Raw genomic sequence first — 22,298 nt, forward strand, 5'->3', positions numbered from 1 at the left:
TCGGGCCCTCTTCACGACTGTCTTTGTGTGTTTGGACCATGTTAGGTTGTTGCTGATGTGGACGCCAAGGAACTCTCAACCTGCTCCACTACAGCCCCGCCGATGAGAATGGGGGCATGCTCAGCCCTCCTTTTCCTGTAGTGCACAATCATCTCTTTAGTCTTGATCACGTTGCGGGAGAGGTTGTTGTCCTTGCACCACACGGCCAGGTCTCTGACCTCCTCCCTATTGTTGTTGTTGTTTCATCATTGTTGGTGATCTACCACTGATCTACCACACCTCTGAGTGGCCATCTCTGAACTGGACACTAAAGAACTGCATTGCATTTGCACTCTTTTTATCTCTCTCAGATATATTTATGTAAATCAACTGTATACCCACTGTACTGTATTTAAGTGATAATGCCCGAAAAGCCGTTGTTTGGAAGATATATTGGCACGGGTTTTGTAAGGAAAACTGTGCCAAAATATCCTCCAAACACCGGTTTCGAGGGCATTATCACTTTTGTTCAACGGGTTACCAACATATTTAAATAATGATTGACACATTTTCATTCAAAACTTTATTGATGAATTTATTCATACTATTCCATCCTTCCACAAGATATAGTTCTGACACAAATCTAGTGTTGATACCCAAGCCGGCTGGTCGTTTGTTTTATCGGTTCGGTTGCCAGACACGCAATCCAGTAGTTAAGTCTTTCGTTCTGTATCTATGGACGCGACCCAGTCGTTCGTTCTAAATGTTCCATTCCCATACTGGGTGGCAACGTTCTTATCTCTTGCCCTTGCTAGCTAACCAACTACGGATAATGTACAGTCACGTCAAAGAGTGCAGCCAGAATAACAGCAAAGTAGCTGCATTTCCGTTTGTTTAAGCTGTTTTCTAGTGACATTTATTTGGATACATCCAAAACAATGAGCTAATGATGCACAATTTCACCTGGCATAGAATATGTGCTCTCGTCAGGACACTGTTATTCAGAGGAGCTAGCCAACAACACAGCTAACACAATAACTTCAAATAGAAGCTGGAAAGACTTTCTTTGTATTCATGATTTCGGCTGGCTGAGAAAAGCTTCCTGCCAATCTGTCTCATCCCGATTCATGACACGTTCATTACTTTGCGACAGCTAAAGATGGAATTTGAATGTTGAAACAATGTCGTCGGAGAGACAGACAGCAAGGTTTATACAAAAAGAAAAGACGTGAGATAATGTCTAGATGCTTTTTACAGTGGACATCAACTGTATAAATTGCCTGGCTGGGCTGATGAGATAGTGGATTGCGCAGTCAAATGGAACAGAGTATATAGGAATTTAATGTAATATATTTATCCGGTGGTAATTTGTGGAATAGACACAGACTGGAATGCAGTTTTAACCAGTCAGCAATCAGGATTAGACCCACCCGTTGTATAAATGTGTATATCCTCTGCTCATTCTCTTATAGATCAATGCTCACTCTAGCTATTTATGTATGATGTTATACATAAACTGTTGTGTAAACTCCTCTATCTGTATTCTGTCTCTAAATGTCACTAGCAGCACCATATCACCAAGTAAAATTCTGAGTACAGATGTAAGATCTTAATTTGATCACCCCCCACTACAGAATAACTTTCATGCAATGCAGGAAATATATGTGAGGTTTAAAAAGGCTATTTATCAATATATCAAACCCCACAAAAATGTATATTAATTATAATCCACATAATAATTCACATTTCCTGTTGCTGCAGAAATATTTTCTCAAATTAAGATCCGACATCTGTATGTTTAAATGTACTAGGTGAATAGAGCTGATTGTGATTCTACAAAGGTTGAGTCTCTAGATTCCCTTGCTGCTCTGGGGAAATAATGACATGGTTGTCATGGTGATTTAAACTAGGAGTGGTTATCTCCCAACTCTGAAGCCATGTCATTTGTTACATTTCAGCCAATTGATGAAGGCAGCTAGAAGGCTGAACCCAGAAGACAACTCTAAATCAACCCTTACTCTTATTCTGTGTAATAATGGTGTGGGAATAATGATGCATTTTATTTAGTAAAGTGGTTTCTTGCATCAAACACCACAACATTTTCAGTCACCTCCTTGCGTGAAGGACAAGTAGATAAACAGGTTAAAGTCAAGCTCTGCATGTTTTTTAAAAGGTCTCATTGAATGTAGAACACCACACATTGGCTGCTACTGTACACCGAATGATAGAACAGCTATTTCCATGTTAAATGTTATTGGATGCCTTTTTTACATTGTTTTTGATTGTAGGCCACTCTGGTAGGCCTACATTGTGATCAAATAGCCTACTTGATCACTGTTAAAACTGTAACTGAGGCGGGTACAGCCTCAGTGTTCACAGTAAACACACACCGGAAGTTGTATAGATCACTACACTATAGTTGAACTATGATACAATTCCATTTATTATACAAAATGTGGAATTATGATGAATAAATATTGATATATTGAATTCACAGGAGGTTGGTGGCACCTTATTTAGGGAGAACGGGCTTGTGGTAATGGCTGGAGTGGAATAGGTGGAACGTCCTCCCCTCAGCAGCCTCCACTGATTGAATTTGACTTGCTCACGTCCAGTTAGCGCCATTTTGTATGATTAAACTGTCAAGTCATTTTATATTTTCCCTTCTGCTGAGAGCACCTTCCTGATGACTAGCGCTCTGTACATTCCTATGGATGAGGCTTTGAGCTGGAATGTGAAGCCAACTGAAGCTGGCTAGCTTTAGAAAACCAGTATATCTAGCTTCCATCATAGTACACCCCCCAGGCTACGCTCAGGTTTCAGCATCAGGCAGGCATCAACAAACCGAGTCATAGGCTACTACCTGGGTCGTATTCATTAGTTTACACCGCAGCCACAAGTTTTGCAACAATGCATAAACAATTTGCTCCAAACGCCGTACAAGGTGACCTAAACGGTTTAAGTTGCCAAACGTTTTGTTACGGTGGGCACTAATGAACACACACAACCTGTTTTGAGGAAGTGTAAGTTGCTGTTAGTCTTTATTTGACAATATTTATTTGTCTTTTTTCACACAAAATACCTTCCTGAGTGAAAAGAGTTAACAGTAGATTAGAAAGAGAAAATGTTTGTTTGTTGCTTGTTGTGTTTTAAGGCTGTTTGGAGAAGACAATCCTATAGGCCTATGATACAGTAGGGGATCACCCTGGGAAACACAGACGGGCACGGAACGAATTCACCCCCCGCATCTAATTTACATCAAATACATTTTAAGGAGAGTAGGCCTATTATAACACTCTGTCCACCCAAAATATCATCAACTATACGAATACACATAACAATATCATCAACTCTATGAATACACATAACAATATCATCAACTATATGAATACACATAACAATATCATCAACTATATGAATACACATAACAATATCATCAACTATATGAATACACATAACAATATCATCAACTATATGAATACACATAACATATCATCAACTCTATGAATACACATAACAATATCATCAACTATATGAATACACATAACAATATCATCAACTATATGAATACACATAACAATATCATCAACTATATGAATACACATAACAATATCATCAACTATATGAATACACATAACAATATCATCAACTATATGAATACACATAACAATATCATCAACTATATGAATACACATAACATATCATCAACTCTATGAATACACATAACAATATCATCAACTATATGAATACACATAACAATATCATCAACTATATGAATACACATAACAATATCATCAACTATATGAATACACATAACAATATCATCAACTATATGAATACACATAACAATATCATCAACTATATGAATACACATAACAATATCATCAACTATATGAATACACATAACAATATCATCAACTATATGAATACACATAACAATATCATCAACTATATGAATACACATAACAATATCATCAACTATATGAATACACATAACAATATCATCAACTATATGAATACACATAACAATATCATCAACTATATGAATACACATAACAATATCATCAACTATATGAATACACATAACAATATCATCAACTATATGAATATACACAACAATATCATCAACTATATGAATACACATAACAATATCATCAACTATATGAATACACATAACAATATCATCAACTATATGAATACACATAACAATCGTCGTCTTACCTTTAATTGTTCTCAACAGAAGCAGAGTCTGGAATGATCATTCGGTCATCGAAAGATACTTTTGTTTGCTCAACTAATTTACATATCAGGTTCTGCCTGTTCTCTCTCTCTCTCTCTCTCTCTCTCTCTCTCTCTCTCTCTCGCAAGCACGCACATACAGACACAACCAACCAATGGAACAAATAAAACATTTACTAAATTAAACAGAAATGTACAGAACCATATCATTGGCTCAAAAGTTCCAAGAAATATAATATTTTAGTACCAACTGACTCATCAATGAAACTTTCATTTGTGGCATTAGAATGTATGTAAGAGACATGATTGTATGAAATCTATGTCAATGTAGATCAGCATAAAGTACAACAACAGATCTATGTCAATGTAGACCAGCATAAAGTACAACAACACATCTATGTCAATGTAGACCAGCATAATGTACAACAACAAATCTATGTCAATGTAGACCAGCATAATGTACAACAACAAATCTATGTCAATGTAGACCAGCATAAAGTACAACAACAGATCTATGTCAATATAGACCAGCATAAAGTACAACAACAGATCTATGTCAATGTAGACCAGCATAATGTACAACAACGGATCTATGTCAATGTAGACCAGCATAATGTACAACAACAGATCTATGTCAATGTAGACCAGCATAAAGTACAACAACAGATCTATGTCAATGTAGACCAGCATAAAGTACAACAACAGATCTATGTCAATGTAGACCAGCATAAAGTACATCAACATATCTATGTCAATGTAGACCAGCATAAAGTACAACAACAGATCTATGTCAAAGTAGACCAGCATAAAGTACAACAACAAATCTATGTCAATGTAGACCAGCATAAAGTACAACAACAGATCTATGTCAATGTAGACCAGCATAAAGTACAACAACAGATGAATTGCAGCGATGAGCGACATACACCTACAGGTAACTGCCAAAATAAAGTGAACGCCAACATAGTGTCTTAATAGGGCGTTTTGCCACCATGAGCCGCCAGAATAATGCTCCTTGGTGTAAATACGCCTTGAAATACATTCTACAAGTGTCATGAACTCTATTGGAGGGATGCGACATCATTCCTCCACAAGAAATTCCGTAATTTGGTGTTTTGTTGATGGTGGTGGAACACACTGTCTCAGGCGCCGCTCCAGGATCTCCCATAAGTGTCCAATTGGGTTGGGACCTGGTTACTGAGACAACCATGGCATATTGTGAAACATCAGCAAGTTGAGCAGTCTTCGCCACTGAAGCTCCTGCCAAACATTCGTCACTAAAGCTCCTGGCAAGCATTTCCCGAGCAGGGTTGAAGTTTCTCCTAATAGCAGCTCCTCTCTCCCCAGGGGTAGCAACTCCTCTCTCCCCAGGGGTAGCAACTCCTCTCTCCCCAGGGGTAGCAACTCCTCTCTCCCCAGGGGTAGCAACTCCTCTCTCCCCAGGGGTAGCAACTCCTCTCTCTCCAGGTGTAGCAACTCCTCTCTCTCCAGGGGTAGAAACTCCTCTCTCCCCAGGGGTAGAAGTTACTCTCTCTCAGAGGTAGTGGTAGTCGGTGGTGGTGGTTGTAGCTGTGACTGGAGTGAAGCCCGTCCAGGGGCTTTTCTAGGATTTGAAGACATTGGGGGCTTAGCCCAAAGTCAGTATTGGGGTCCGGGGCATTTCAACAGCTAAATGCATGAATTTGGTGCACTTTGAGATTGAGAGATTAGAACATTGAGAAATTAGATATTTTTCAGGTAATTTGCACCTTCCCACCTGCCACAGCAGACACTGTCAGTACTCAATTACAGTTGCTACTGTGTGTCTCTCTACTCTGGAACACTCTCTACTCTGGAAAACTCTCTACTCTGGAACACTCTCTACTCTGGAACACTCTCTACTCTGGAACACTCTCTACTCTGGAAAACTCTCTACTCTGGAGGACTCTCTACTCTGGAACACTCTCTACTCTGGAACACTATCTACTCTGGAACACTGACGGCCTTCGTTGGAGGCCTCGTACAATAACTCCTCACTGGAGGTTTCGTGCCATGGATCCTTACTGTAGGCTTCATTCCCTGGATCATCACTGGAGGCTTCGTGCCATGGATCATCACTGGAGGCTTCGTGCCATGGATCATCACTGGAGGCTTCGTGGCATGGATCATCACTGGCTTCGTGCCATGGATCATCACTGGAGGCTTCGTGCCATGGATCATCACTGGAGTGGAGAGACACACAGGAGGCCTGGCTCTGGGAGAAGGCACAGGACTCACCAGGCTGGGGAAACATGCAGGAGGGTTAGGGCTTAGCACAGGCACAGAACTCACCAGGCTGGGTTGACATGCAGGAGGCCTTGTCCTTGGCCGAGGCACTGGATGCACTGGGCCGTGGAGGCGCACTGGAGGTCTCGAGCAATGAGCCTGCACAACTCGTCCTGGCTGGATACCCCCTGTAGCCCGGCAAGTGTGGGGAGTTGGAACAGGACGCACTGGGCTGTGCTGGCGAACCGGGGACACCATGCGTAGGGCTGGTGCAGTATACCCCTGGCCGAGGAGACGCACTGGAGACCAGATGCCCACTCTAGCCCGGCCGATTCGAGGAGCTGCTATGTAGCGCACCGGGCTATGCGTGCGCACTGGGGACACCGTGCGCTTCACCGCATAACACGGTGCCTGCCCAGTCACTCTCTCGCCACGGTAAGCATGGGGAGTTGGCTCAGGTCTCCTACCTGACTCCGCCAATCTCCCTGTGTCCCCGCCCCCCCCAAAAAATTCTGGGGCTGCCTCTCGTGCAGGTTACCTTGTAGTGTCTCCGCTCTAGCTGCCTCCAGCTCCGCTTTCGGACGGCGATACTCTCCCGGCTGTGCCCAGGGTCCCTTGCCGTCCAATATTTCCTCCCATGTCCAGGAGTCCATTACACGCTGCTTGGTCCTTTGGTGGTGGGTAGTTCTGTAACGAACGTCGTTGGGAGAAGGAGAAGAGGACCAAGGTGCAGCGTGGTAAGTGTCCATATTGCTATTAATAAATACGAAACACTTGAACAAAACAACAAAACGACAAACGAACAGTTCTGCACGGTGCAATACAGAAAACAGAAAACAACTACCCACAAACACAGGTGGGAACAGGCTACCTAAGTATGGTTCTCAATCAGATACAACGATTGATAGCTGCCTCTGATTGGGAACCATACCAGGCCAAACACATAGAAAAGGACAACATAGAACAAAACATAGAATACCCACCCCAACTCACGCCCTGACCAAACCAAAATAGAGACATAAAAAGGATTGCTAAGGTCAGGGCATGACAGACACGTTATCCCTGGGTATCAACGTCTTACAGTGCATTTGTCTTGGCTCCTTAAGATAGTACTAGTGTCACAGTCGTCGAATGAAGAGGACAAAAGCGCAGCGTGGTGAGCGTACATATTCCTTTTTATTAGGATGACGCCGACAAAAACAATAAACAATATAAAACAACCGTGAAGCTTAAGGGCTATGTGCCACAAACAAAGTTAACTTCCCACAAAGAAAGAAGGGAAAAGGGCTACCTAAGTATGGTTCCCAATCATAGACAGCTGTCCCTGATTGAGAACCATACCCGGCCAAAACATAGAAATACAAAATCATAGAAAACCAAAACAGAATTTGGCCTAGTTTTGCTACAGACATAGACGTTTGGCATAAACTGGTCTATAGAAGACTGCGTTGTTGTGGGTCATGGATTAGGCCTACTTGACTGAGTGGATACATCTCCACGTGTGGAGGTGCTGGCTCCACCACTATCACTAGCAGGCCCGCTAGATTCTCGAAGCTCTGCTACAGCTAGCTTCACAGTTGGGTGCACAGTTCGCATATGCCGGTGTAGGTTGTGAGTAGAACCGGATTTATATGGATTTTGTTTTGGCAAATTCTACACTCTAGGTGGCTCCCATTTTGGCTGTAGTTTTGTGGTGCACGTCGGTGAGGGTGCGCAGTTCGTTATTTATCTCCAGTAATGAACATACTATTCTCCGTCTTAAATTGTATCGTTTATTTACATAACAGGGTACCTGAGGATTGATTAGAAACGTTGTTTGACTTGTTTGGATGAAGTTTATTGGTAACGTTTGGGATTCATTTGTCTGCATGTTGAACAAGGGAAACAGGTGGATTACTGAATGAAGCGCGCCAACTAAACTGACTTTTTTGGGATATAAAGAAGGACTTTATCAAACAAAACGACCATTTGTGATGTAGCTGGGACCCTTTGGGGTTGCAAACAGAGGAAGATCTTCAAAGGTAAGTGATTTATTTTATCGCTATTTCTGACTTTTGTGACGCCTCTGCTTGGTTGAAAAATGTTTAACCTCTTTGGGATATGGGGGCGCTGTTTTCACTTTGTAAAAAATCGTTCCCAAATTAAACTGCCTCGTACTCAATTCTTGCTCGTACAATATGCATATTATTATTACTATTGGATAGAAAACACTCTCAAGTTTCTAAAACCGTTAAACAGAACTCATTTTGCAGCAAACTTCCTGTCAGGAAGTGAAAAATCTGAAATCGAGGCTCTGTTCCAGGGCCTTCCTATTCATTTGCTTGAAATCTATGGATATACATGCACTTCATACGCCTTCCACTAGATGTCAACAGGCAGTGAGAGGTGAAATGGGGTGTATAGCTTGATCTGAGGTCAAACGAGAGCTCTTGGAATGACATGACCCCAAATGTCCTTGTTCAGCAAGGCGCGGGAAGGACATCAGCATTGGCTTCTGAAAAGCTTTCGTTATAGACGGCTAATATCTCCGGCTTTGATTTTATTTGATAAATGTGATAATATCATCGTAAAGTATGTTTTTTCAATATAGTTTTATCAGATTATTGAAAGTTTATCGGGAGTTTTGGCTTTTTCCGTTCACTGCGTTTGGTGATGATGGACAGCTTCGTGCCACTTGGCTAGCTTTGGTTGCTAATTCGACAGGAGAAAAGGACATTCTAAAACCAAACAACGATTGTTCTGGACAAAGGACCCCTTGTACAAGATTCTGATGGAAGCTCAGCAAAAGTAGGAACCATTTATGATGTTATTTCGTATTTCTGTTGAAAATGATTAGTAATATTTTCCGCCCTGATTTTGGGCGCTGTCTCGCTATAACGTAAGCTGTATGTCGTACTAAAGTTATTTTTAAAAATCTAACACAGCGGTTGCATTAAAGAACTAGTGTATCTTTCATTTGCTGTCCAACATGTATTTTTTAGTAAAGTTTATGATAAGTTATTTGGTCAGATTAGGTGAGTGTCAGAAATATATCCGGACATTCTGGGAAAAAGTTGTTACGTTTTCACAATGTATAACCACGGATTTCAGCTCTAAATATGCAAATTTTCGAACAAACCATATATGTATTGTGTAATATGATGTTATAGGACTGTCATCTGATGAAGATTGTGAAGGTTAGTGAATACATTTATATCTTTTGCTGGTTTTTTCGCTATCGCTACCTTTGCGAATGAATGCGGTTGTGTGGTTGGCTATTGTAGTAAGCTAATATAATGCTATATTGTGTTTTCGCTGTAAAACACTTAAAAAATCTGAAACATTGGCTGGATTCACAAGATGTTTGTCTTTCATTTGCTGTACACCATGTATTTTTCATAAATGTTTTATGATGAGTATTTAGGTATTTCACGTTGGTCTCTGTAATTGTTCTAGCTGCTTTGGTGCTATTTGTGATTGTAGCTGCAATGTAAAACTATGATTTATACCTGAAATATGCACATTTTTTTAACAAAACATAGATTTATTGAATAACATGTTATAAGACTGTCATCTGATGAAGTTGTTTCTTGGTTAGTGACTAATTCTATCTCTATTTGGTCGGTTTTGTGCAAGCTACCTGTGCTGTGAAAGAAATGTCTGTGCTTTTTTGTATTTGGTGGTGAGCTAACATAAATATACGTGGTGTTTTCGCTGTAAAACATTTAAAAAATCGGACATGTTGGCTGGATTCACAAGATGTTTATCTTTCATTTGCTGTATTGGACTTGTTAATGTGTGAAAGTTAAATATTTCAAAAAAATATTTTTTGAATTTCGCGCGCTGCCTTTTCAGTGGAAAGTGGGGGGGGGTTCCGCTAGCGGAATACCTGGGCTGTAAAGGTTAATGCATTTGTATGCGGGGCGCTGTCCTCAGATAATCGCATGGTGTTTCGCCGTGAAGCCTTTTTGAAATCTGACAAAGCGGCTGGATTAACAAGAAGTTAAGCTTTTAACTGATGTATAACACTTGCATTTTCATGAATGTTTAATATTACGAATTTTGTATTTTGAATTTGGCGCTACCGTCCCACCTAGCCCAAAGAGGTTTTAAATTCAGTTTCCACAATTCCTGACATTTAATCCTAGTAAAAAAATCCCTGTTTTAGGTCAGTTAGGATCACCACTGGAATTGTGATACAGTGAGTTATAAGTGAAATAATCTGTCTGTAAACAATTGTTGGAAAAATTACCTGTGTCATGCACAAAGTAGATGTCCTTACCAAATTGCCAAAACTATAGTTTGTTAACAAGAAATGTGTGAAGTGGTTGAGAACGAGTTTTAATGACTCCAACCTAAGTGTATGTAAACTTCCGACTTCAACTGTATATATAGTACCAGTCAAAAGTTTGGACACACCTACCCATTCCAGAGATTTGTTTTATATTGTTTTGAATGTTTTGCATGTTCTTTTGACATTAATATGTGTCACATATCAGTTTGCAAACAATGTAAAAAATACTAATAATAATTGAGTTAATAAAGCCGCATACAAACATGGTCTCTTTTTTGCTTTCTTAATTAAGTATGACAGCTCCAAATTGCAGGTAATTCAGCATAGTTTAGTGCTTTCTATGGTGGTGGGGCAGCCAGCGGAACATAAGGAGCATAGGGGTTGATAATGTTCTCTAGTTGTGCCGTGATTGACACAATGTTCTCTCACTTATGGGGACACTACATCACCGCAAAATTTACAGGTAGAGCTTGAAAATTCAAGCCCCATAGACTTACATTAGAAGTTCCCATCCAAGAAGGCTCAAGGTCATTGGCCACAGATAAAATGGCGTCAAATCACATATCTACCGTAGCTTTGATTAGACTGATCACGTCAACATCATACTTTCAAAGTCTTAGCTAGCAGTCTTCATCATGAATCACGTCGACAATCTACTGGCAAATCCTTTTCAATCCTTGTCATATGAAGAGAAATAATGAAGAGAAATTATAGATAAAACGTATCGTTGCTCATCGGCAGTTAGACATAAATGAGGAGGAGGGCAAGAGATCTTTCACCACTCGGCTGGAAAACAGACAGAGATTTTTGAATACCTTTTTTAGTTGTGGCCATGGAGATGTCTGGGTCCAAGCCAAGTGAAACAGGTCAAAAGTCACATCGCTCTCATCCGGGTCACGATTCAAAGATCAAGGCAGAGACTATTTCATTGTATAATAGAAAAACCTTTAATCAAGCAGCTGCGAGGGAGATCTGATTTCACAGGGAAGGAGCTCAAAGAGTAAAAGGTTACATGTCCCTTCTAGAGTGGGAGGTAATAACACAATCACATTGTTATACAACAGTTATTTTATACAAGCGAAAGTTCCGGAACACAATGGCCTTGTGTTAGGGTGAGACATAATGGCCTTGTGTTAGGGTGAGACATAATGGCCTTGTGTTAGGGTGAGACATACCAGGACTCTATGAAAGGCATGACATCACAGTCCATCACAGAACATGTCCTTTTAGAAGATACAACAGCTCACACCAATTCTGCCACCACACTGTACATTCATTCAGTGTACTACAATACTCTGATCAATATTAAAACATTTACACCTCTCTTCTTTCATCTGGTTGATTAAACTTTATTAGTCACTTCTGTCACATGTACATTTCATTCAGTGGAATTGAGTTTATACAGAAACAAGATTGTTGTGTCAAGAATTTGACAAAGAAACATTCTACAGACAACAATATTTACAAACACCAAGAAGCCCAATAACAACAAGATCAATGATTTCTAAATGAAACCAGTTTTTACAACACAGTGTGGTGATTCATTCTATTAATGAATGACTCTAGTTGACAATGTCTGTCAACTTCAATGGTGTGTATTCATGAATATTTACAATCATATGTTTACACACCAGAGAGATATTCTACATTGTTGCTCCAGTGTGTCTTACTGAACATGACCAGGATTAGAGGGAAACATCATGTTGTGTTTGACACAGGGACCACCTGACACAGGGACCACCTGACACAGGGACACTGACGTGTTATACCAAACATAAAACCCTGGATAGAGGGGCTCAGTGAATGTGGTGTGGAATGTGTACAGGTGGGTCAGTGTGTCAGAGGAGACTCTGTAGAAGGACAGAGTGCCGGCTGGCCAGTCCAGAAACACTCCTACTCTGTGGGAGCTGGAGGAGGGAACGGCTATGGTAGTGTGATTATTATTGTGCCAGGCAGAGTAACTGTTGCCAGAGCAATTCAGACTCCAGGACTTGTCATTGTATCCAATATCACAGTCATTGCGCCATCCTCTCCTGCTGATTCCTTTATATGTCACTCCTATAAGAGCCATACTCCCACTCCACTCTGCCTCCCCTCTCCCACTCCACTCAGCCTCCCCTCTCCCACTCCACTCAGCCTCCCCTCTCCCACTGCACTCTGCCTCCCCTCTCCCACTCCACTCTGCCTCCCCTCTCCCACTCCACTCTACCTCCCAGTAACAGCGCCCAGTCAGACCCTCTCTACACAGCACCTGTTTATGGTCCTGAAATCTCTCTGGGTGATCAGGATATGGCTGCTCCTCTCTCCTACACGTCACCTTTCTGTTCTCCTCAGACAGAGAGAGGAGTCTGTTTACTGTGTTTGGGTCCAGTGTGAGATCACAACCATCTGATGGATGAAACCAGACACAATATTAGAAATCATCATCATTCACATTAGAATGTTAACTTACTTTTCATTAATTAATTTAATCTAGACGTTTCTAGGTATCAAAAGGAGAAGTTAAAGTATTGTGAGACTTGTTGAATGATCATATGTTATACTGTATGGTAATATAAAACACACTTATTCTCATTAATTACACACACACACACACACACACACACACACACACACACACACACACACACACACACACACACACACACACACACACACACACACACACACACACACACACACACACACACACACACACACATCTGTATGCATGCATGAACACACACACACATCCTGAACACACACACACACACACACACACTGGACACACATGCACTTGTACACATCATGAACACACACACACCCTCTAAAGTAACATGAACATGCCACACAGACACACACATTGTCAAAGAAACTCTTTGTAAACGTTGGTGTCCCTGATTTCTGATTCTGTAGAACTACAGCTGATATTTAATATGAACAAGTAAGTAATGATGGTGGCCTTTGACTTAACTTGAATTAGGACTTATTCTTAGTCATATTCTTCACAGCAGTCAACACTCACATTTTCTAGGCCCAGGTTTCATTGTGTGCTCTCCACCATGTTCCACACTGTAGCGGTAAGCAGAAGAACAGACAGTCATTGAGTGATACACGTGAACTCAAGCATTCACACACGTGCACACACACACGTGCACACACACACACACACACACACACACACACACACACACACACACACACACACACACACACACACACACACACACACACACACACACACACACACACACACACACACACACACACGAACACATACACACACAGTCATCATATAACTTTGTCCAAGTGGTGGTAAGCATGTTTGTCTTAACTAGCCTGATAACTCAAACATGGCTGATATGAACATTGACATAAACCATACTTGAGTTTCTCCAGTCTGCAGTGTGGATCCTCCAGTCCAGCAGAGAGCAGTCTGACTCCTGAGTCTCCTGGGTGATTGTAGCTCAGGTCCAGTTCTCTCAGGTGTGAGGGGTTTGACCTCAGAGCTGAGACCAGAGAAGCACAGCCTTCCTCTGTGACTAGACAGCCTGACAGTCTGCAAAGAGTAAAATAATGTTAAAATCACACTGTTATTCTTTGGTGGTGAAATTGGAGTGGCAGTATATTTTTTCTACATTTGCAGATAGATCAGTGTCCTGAAACCTGCCATATCTATTCATAAATTAATGTATCATTGTTAGAAATGACAAAATATCGAAGTATTGCTTGTTGAGAGAAAAATGTATACTGTAGTACAAAAATTTGAGTAGACTGACCAGACCAGTCTATAAGCTTGATGTAATCACTGTGGGTAAGGAATATTGGACCAAATACTAAACTTTTGACTACTTTAATACAATATAAGTGATTATGTCCAAATTATTAAGACTTATTCAAATGGGAGAACTAGATACATCAAGTGCTTTCATTTCTAAACAGTAACACAGATACATTACATGGCCATAAGTATGTGGACACCTGCTCTTGTCGAACATCTCATTCCAAAATCATGGGCATTAATATGGAGTTGGTCTCCCCTTTGCTGCTATAACAGCCTCCACTCTTCTGGGAATGCTTTCCACTAGATATTGGAACATTGCTGCAGGGACTTGCTTCCATTCAGCCATAAGAGCATTAGTGAGGTTGGGCACTGATGTTGGGTGATTAGGCCTGCCTCGCAGTCGGTGTTCCAATTCATCCCAAAGGTGTTCAATGGGGTTGATATCAAGGGTCTGTGCAGCCCAGTCTTCCACAACGATCTCAGCAAACCTATTCTGCATGGACCTCGCTTTGTGCACGGGGGCATTCCTCCCGGGTGGCGCAGTGGTCTAGGGCACTGCATCGCAGTGCTAGCTGCGCCACCAGAGTTTCTGGGTTCGCGCCCAGGCTGAGCTGGGTTCGCGCCCAGGCTCTGTCGCAGCCGGCCGCAACCGGGAGGTCCGTGGGGCGACGCACAATTGGCATAGCGTCGCCCGGGTTAGGGAGGGTTTGGCCGGTAGGGATATTCTTGTCTCAGTATGTGAAAAAAATGTCATTAAAAAAATAAAAAAATAAAAAATAAAAAATGTAATAAAATGTATGCACTCTACTGTAAGTCGCTCTGGATAAGAGCGTCTGCTAAATGACAAAAAATGTAAAAATGTAAATTGTTACGCTGAAACAGGAAAGGGCCTTCCCCAAACAGTTGCCACAAAGTTGGAAGCACAGAATTGTCTAGAATGTCATTGTATGCTGTAGAAGATTTGCCTTCACTGGAACTAAGGGTCCCAAACCATTATTCCTCCTCCACCAAACTTTACAGTTGGCACTATGCATTCGGGCAGGTAGCGTTCTTCTGGCATCCGCCAAACCCAGATTAGTAGAATGTCAGATTCATTTTTTAAACTTAACCTTTATTTAACTAGGCAAGTCAGTTAAGAACACTTTCTTATTTACAATGACAGCCATTCAGGGAACAGTTTGTTAACTGCCTTGTTGTTAGGAATTTTGTTGATAATTAATAAAACAATTTCTAAATTTAGATAAAGCTACAACTAATTGAACTCTGCACGCCTGGTGAAAAGAGATTTGAGCTGTGGGTTATAAAGTAAACAGAAAGGGTCGTTAAACTATGGTTGAACTGACCCAACTTAGCCCTGAGGTGTTTAGATAAGGCTGTGGGTAACGTTTTAGGTCTTCCATTATCTTGAGTTGTCTGCTAAAGTGGTAATAAATTATAGTGAGCCTTCAGGAGAATAGATTATATTGTGTGTCATGTGTGTGCGCTGGGAAGTTGGAATGAACTTTTGAACCTGTTTTCTATTTGTCAGGACAAGGAGATTTATTCTGTAACCTATGACGTCATATCTTGTATATAAACCTGTTGTTTATGGTCAAATGGGAGCGTGCTCCGAGAATAAATACTATTATCTAATTTTAATAAGACTGTATCCTGTCTATTTTATATTAATAAGTATCTTACAAATTCTTATAAATAGACAGATTGAATTTAATTAATGAGTACATCAGAGGAATTATCTAATTCCTCCAACACTTGTTCAGGGGCAGAACGACAGATTCTTACCTTGTCAGCTCGGGGGATTCGATCCAGCAACCTTTCGTTTACTGGCCCAACGCTCTAACAACTAGGCTACCATCATCATACAGAGAACGCGTTTCCACTGCTCCAGAGTCCAATGGCGGCGAGCTTCAAACTAGTCCAGCCGACGCTTGGCATTGCGCATGGTGATCTTAGGCTTGTGTGTGGCTTAAGACAAACAGTTATTGTGCTGACGTTGCTTCCAGAGGCAGTTTGGAACTCGGTAGTGAGTGTTGCAACCGAGGACAGACAATTTGTACGCGCTACGTGATTCAGAACTCAGCAGTCCTGTTCTGTGAGCTTGTGTGGCCTACCACTTCGCGGCTGAGTCGTTGTTGCTCCTACACATTTCCACTTCACAATGACAGCTCTTACAGTTGACCAGAGCAGCTGAAATAGCTGAATCCACTAATTTGAAGGGGTGTCCACATACTTTTGTGTTGTGATTGTATGAATACCCTCAAATAATAGGTGACATTCTGTACTGTCGCCTATTATGAAACAATCTACCTCAAATCAAAAAGGCTGGAGCAAAGAGCCAAATTTAAAACTGTAAGCTTCACTGTCCAAACAAATATGGTGTGGACCATGTGCCTGGAAAATACATGTGGATCTGGTGAACAGTTATCACTTGTTGACCAACTACAGGAATACTGACCTCAGAGTCTCCAGTTTACAGTGGGGATTCCCCAGTCCAGCAGAGAGCAGCTTCACTCCTGAATCCTTCAGGTCATTGTTACTCAGATCCAGCTCTCTCAAGTGTGTGGGGTTTAACTTCAGAGCTGAGACCAGAGAAGCACAGCCTTCCTCTGTGACTAGACAGCCTGACAGTCTGCAAAGAGTAAAATCATATTAAAACCACACTGCTATTCTTTGGTGGTGAAAATAGTGGCAGTATATTTTTTCAACATATTCAGATTTATCACTGTCCTGAAACCTGACATATCTATTCATAAATGAATATATCATTATTAGAAATGATCAATTTATTGCTAGAGGAGAGAAAAATGTATAGTACAAATATTTGAGTAGACTGACCAGACCAGTTTAAAAAACAGTATCAGTCAAAAGACAGACATTGAGGTATCAGATTTACATTGTATTGAGTATACAGTCCACACCATATCTAGTTTGACAGTGAAGCTAACATTTTAAATGTGGCTCTATACTCCAGCATTTTGGATTTCAGATCAAATGTTTCATATGATGTGACAGTATATAATGTCACCTTTAATTTGAGGTTATTTTCATACATATCTGTTTCACCCTTTGGAAATGAAAGCACTTTATGTATCTAGTCCCTCCAGTTGAAGAAGTCATAAGTATTCTGACCAATTCACTTATAGTGTATTAAAGTAGTCATGAGTTTAGTATTTGGTCCCAAACTCGATGCTTGCATTTGCAGTTTGTTGTGGTTGTGTTTTGGGTTATGTTTTGACCAATAGTAACTGAATGGTGGATAATGACTGGATTAATCTTCTGTCTAAGTGAGTAGATAATATGTTTCTAAACACTACTAAAATAATCCTGATAATGCCATGATTAAGAAAAATCATGAATGAATCATGAATAATAATGAGTGAGAAAGTTACAGAGGCTACAACAAAACCTGCCAACCTCTCACCATTACCAATAACAGAGGCTACAACAAAACATGCTAACCTCTCACCATTACCAATAACAGAGGCTACAACAAAACATGCTAACCTCTCACCATTACCAATAACAGAGGCTACAACAAAACCTGCCAACCTCTCACCATTACCAATAACAGGTGAGTTTGGCATTTGTTTGTTGACCAACTACAGAAATACTGACCTCAGAGTTTCCAGTTTACAGTGGGGATTCCCCAGTACAGCAGAGAGCAGCTTCACTCCTGAATCCTTCAGGTCATTGTTACTCAGATCCAGCTCTCTCGGGTGTGAGGGGTTTGACCTCAGAGCTGAGACCAGAGAAGCACAGCCTTCCTCTGTGACTAGACAGCCTGACAGCCTGCAAAGAGTCAAATCATATTACAATCACACTGCTATTCTTTGGTGGTGAAATTGGAGTGGCAGTATATTTTAAACATATTCAGATATATCAGTGTCCTGAAACCTGCCATATATATTAATAAATGAACTTATCATTATTAGAAATGACAAATGATCAAAGTATTGCTTGAAGAGAGAAAAATGTAAAGTACAAATATTTGAGTAGACACACCAGACCAGTTTAAAAATCAGTATCAGTCAAAAGACAGACAGTGAGGTATCATATTTAGATTGTATTGAGTATACAGTCCACACCATATCTAGTTTGACAGTGAAGCTAACATTTTAAATGTGGCTCTATACTCCAGCATTTTGGATTTCAGATCAAATGTTTCAGCTCGAATCCCCGAGCTGACAAGGTACCAATCTGTCTCTCTGCCCCTGAACAAGGCAGTTAACCCACTGTTCCTAGGCCGTCATTGAAAATAAGAATTTGTTCTTAACTGACTTGCCTAGTTAAATAAAGGTTAAATAAATAAATAAATAAAATATGATGTGACAGTATATAATGTCACCTTTTATTTGAGGGTATTTTCATACATATCTGTTTCACCCTTTGGAAATGAAAGCACTTTATGTATCTAGTCCCCCCAGTTGAAGAAGTAATAAGTATTCTGATCAATTCACTTATAGTGTATTAAAGTAGTCATGAGTTTAGTATTTGGTCCCAAACTCGATGCTTGCATTTGCAGTTGCTTTGGTTGTGTTTTGGGTTATGTTTTGACCAATAGTAACTGAATGGTGACTGGATTAATCTTCTGTCTTAGTGAGTAGATCACATGTTTCTAAACACTACTTAATTAATCCTGATGGCAACATGATTAATACAAATCATGAATGATGTTGAATGAGAAAGTTACAGAGGCACACAGATCATACTCCACCCCCACCCCCCAAAAAACAATGCAAACCTCTACTGTTGTTGGTAATGGGGAGAGGTTAGCATTGTTTTGTTTTTTAGGGGGGTGTGGGAGTATGATCATTGTACCTCTGTAACATTTAACATCATTCAGGATTTTTCATGATTATTCATAATTAATGTAGTATCGACATGAATGTAGAAGTGTTCAGAAACATCTTCTATTCTTACTGACAATACAAGTGAAGTGACTCCAAAATGACAGGACATTATTCACCATTCAGTGTCAATTGGGAAAAACATCATCCAAAACACAACCAAAACTATTTGCAAATGCAACCAACGAGTTTGTAGAGTCAGAAGCTTGATGTAATCACTATAGGCAAAGAATATGGGACCAATTACTAAACTTTTAACAACTTTAATACACTTTAAGTTAATTGGTCAGAATACTTATGACTTCTTCAAATGGGGGGACTAGATACATAAAGTGCTTCATTTGTAAATGGTAACACAGATATGTATGGATACCTTCAAATAAAAGGTGACGTTCTGTACTGTCGTCTTTTATGAAACATTTTATCTCAAATCCAAAATACTGGAGCATAGCACCAAATGTAAAACTGTAAGCTTCACTGTCTAAACACATATGGTGTGGACTATGTGTGCCTGGTAAACACATGTGGAACTAGTGAACAGTTATCACTTGTTGACCAATTACAGGAATACTGACCTCAGGGTCTCCAGTTTACAGCGGGGATTCCCCAGTCCAGCAGAGAGGAGCTTCACTCCTGAATCCTTCAGGTCATTGTTAGTCAGATCCAGCTCTCTCAGGTGTGAGGGGTTTAACTTCAGAGCTGAGACCAGAGAAGAACAGCCTTCATCTGTGACTAGACAGCCTGACAGTCTGCAAAGAGTCAAATCATATTAAAATCACACTGCTATTATTTGGTGGTGAAAATAGTGGCAGTATATTTTTTCAACATATTTAGATTTATCACTGTCCTGAAACCTGACATATGTATTCATAAATTAATATATAATTTTCATAAATGATCAATCTATTGCTTGAGGAGAGAAACATGTATAGTACAAATATTTGAGTAGACTGACCAGACCAGTTTAAAAAACAGTATCAGTCAAAAGACAGAAAGTGAGGTATCAGATTTAGATTGAATTGAGTATACAGTCCACACCATATCTATTTTGACAGTGAAGCTAACATTTTAAATGTGGCTCTATACTCCAGCATTTTGGATTTCAGATCAAATGTTTCATATGATGTGACAGTATATAATGTCACCTTTAATTTGAGGGTATTTTCATACATATCTGTTTCACCCTTTGGAAATGAAAGCACTTTATGTATCTAGTCCCTCCAGTTGAAGAAGTCATACGTATTCTGATCAATTCACTTATAGTGTATTAAAGTAGTCATGAGTTTAGTATTTGGTCCCAAACTCATTGTTTGCATTTGCAGTTTGTTGTGGTTGTGTTTTGGGTTATGTTTTGACCAATAGTAACTGAATGGTGGATAATGACTGGATTAATCTTCTGTCTAAGTGAGTAGATAATATGTTTCTAAACACTACTAAATTAATCCTGATAATGCCATGATTAAGAAAAATCATGAATGAATCATGAATAATAATGAGTGAGAAAGTTACAGAGGATACAACAAAACATGCCAACCTCTCACCATTACCAATAACAGAGGCTACAACAAAACATGCTAACCTCTCAGCATTACCAATAACAGAGGCTAAAACAAAACATGCTAACCTCTCAGCATTACCAATAACAGAGGCTAAAACAAAACATGCTAACCTCTCAGCACTACCAATAACAGAGACTAAAACAAAACATGCTAACCTCTCAGCATTACCAATAACAGACTAAAACAAAACGTGCTAACCTCTCAGCACTACCAATAACAGAGACTAAAACAAAACGTGCTAACCTCTCAGCACTACCAATAACAGAGACTAAAACAAAACGTGCTAACCTCTCAGCACTACCAATAACAGAGGCTAAAACAAAACGTGCTAACCTCTCAGCACTACCAATAACAGAGGCTAAAACAAAACGTGCTAACCTCTCAGCATTACCAATAACAGAGGCTAAAACAAAACGTGCTAACCTCTCACCATTACCAATAACAGAGGCTAAAACAAAACGTGCTAACCTCTCAGCATTACCAATAACAGAGGCTAAAACAAAACGTGCTAACCTCTCAGCACTACCAATAACAGAGGCTAAAACAAAACGTGCTAACCTCTCAGCACTACCAATAACAGAGGCTAAAACAAAACGTGCTAACCTCTCAGCATTACCAATAACAGAGGCTAAAACAAAACGTGCTAACCTCTCAGCACTACCAATAACAGAGGCTAAAACAAAACGAGCTAACCTCTCAGCATTACCAATAACAGAGGCTAAAACAAAACGTGCTAACCTCTCACCATTACCAATAACAGAGGCTAAAACAAAACATGCTAACCTCTCACCATTACCAATAACAGAGGCTAAAACAAAACATGCTAACCTCTCACCATTACCAATAACAGAGGCTAAAACAAAACGTGCTAACCTCTCAGCACTACCAATAACAGAGGCTAAAACAAAACGTGCTAACCTCTCAGCATTACCAATAACAGAGGCTAAAACAAAACATGCTAACCTCTCACCATTACCAATAACAGAGGCTAAAACAAAACGTGCTAACCTCTCACCATTACCAATAACAGAGGCTAAAACAAAACATGCTAACCACTCACCATTACCAATAACAGAGGCTAAAACAAAACATGCTAACCTCTCACCATTACCAATAACAGAGGCTAAAACAAAACATGCTAACCACTCACCATTACCAATAACAGAGGGGGGTATGATCTTTGTGCCTCTGTAACTTTCTCATTCATCATCATTCACGATTCATTCATGATTATTCATGATCATGGTAGCATCCACATGAATGTAGAAGTGTTCAGAAACATCTTCAATTCTTACAATACAAGTGAAGTGTCTCCAAAATGACAGGACATTATTCACCATTCAGTTGTTGGGAAAAACATCATCCAAAACACAACCAAAACAAACTGCAAATAC

General features: G+C 40.1%; 1 protein-coding gene across 6 annotated transcripts in view; it reads right to left on the reverse strand.

Moving 5' to 3' along the window:
* The window catches only part of LOC139571184 (NLR family CARD domain-containing protein 3-like), a 61,211-nt gene that overhangs the window by 14,454 nt on the left and 24,459 nt on the right, over nt 1-22,298 (reverse strand). Inside the window, exons 8-14 of one of the 6 annotated variants that reach the window (XR_011674260.1) lie at nt 19,921-20,094; nt 18,114-18,287; nt 16,954-17,127; nt 14,100-14,273; nt 13,740-13,786; nt 11,889-13,123; nt 11,659-11,836 (exon numbers count right to left, since the gene is read on the reverse strand). Coding sequence is in view for 5 of the 6 variants with exons in the window: in XM_071393841.1 (XP_071249942.1) it covers nt 12,402-13,123; nt 13,740-13,786; nt 14,100-14,273; nt 16,954-17,127; nt 18,114-18,287; nt 19,921-20,094 (1,465 nt within the window). In the remaining variant the exon portion in view is untranslated. Of the gene's footprint in view, nt 1-11,658; nt 13,124-13,688; nt 13,787-14,099; nt 14,274-16,953; nt 17,128-18,113; nt 18,288-19,920; nt 20,095-22,298 lie in introns of those variants that run through there. The other 5 variants (XM_071393841.1, XM_071394215.1, XM_071394136.1 and 2 more) reach the window with 5 other exon arrangements.

This window comes from Salvelinus alpinus, chromosome 1 (genome assembly GCF_045679555.1).
Source record: "Salvelinus alpinus chromosome 1, SLU_Salpinus.1, whole genome shotgun sequence".
Classification (NCBI taxonomy): Eukaryota; Metazoa; Chordata; class Actinopteri; order Salmoniformes; family Salmonidae; genus Salvelinus; species Salvelinus alpinus.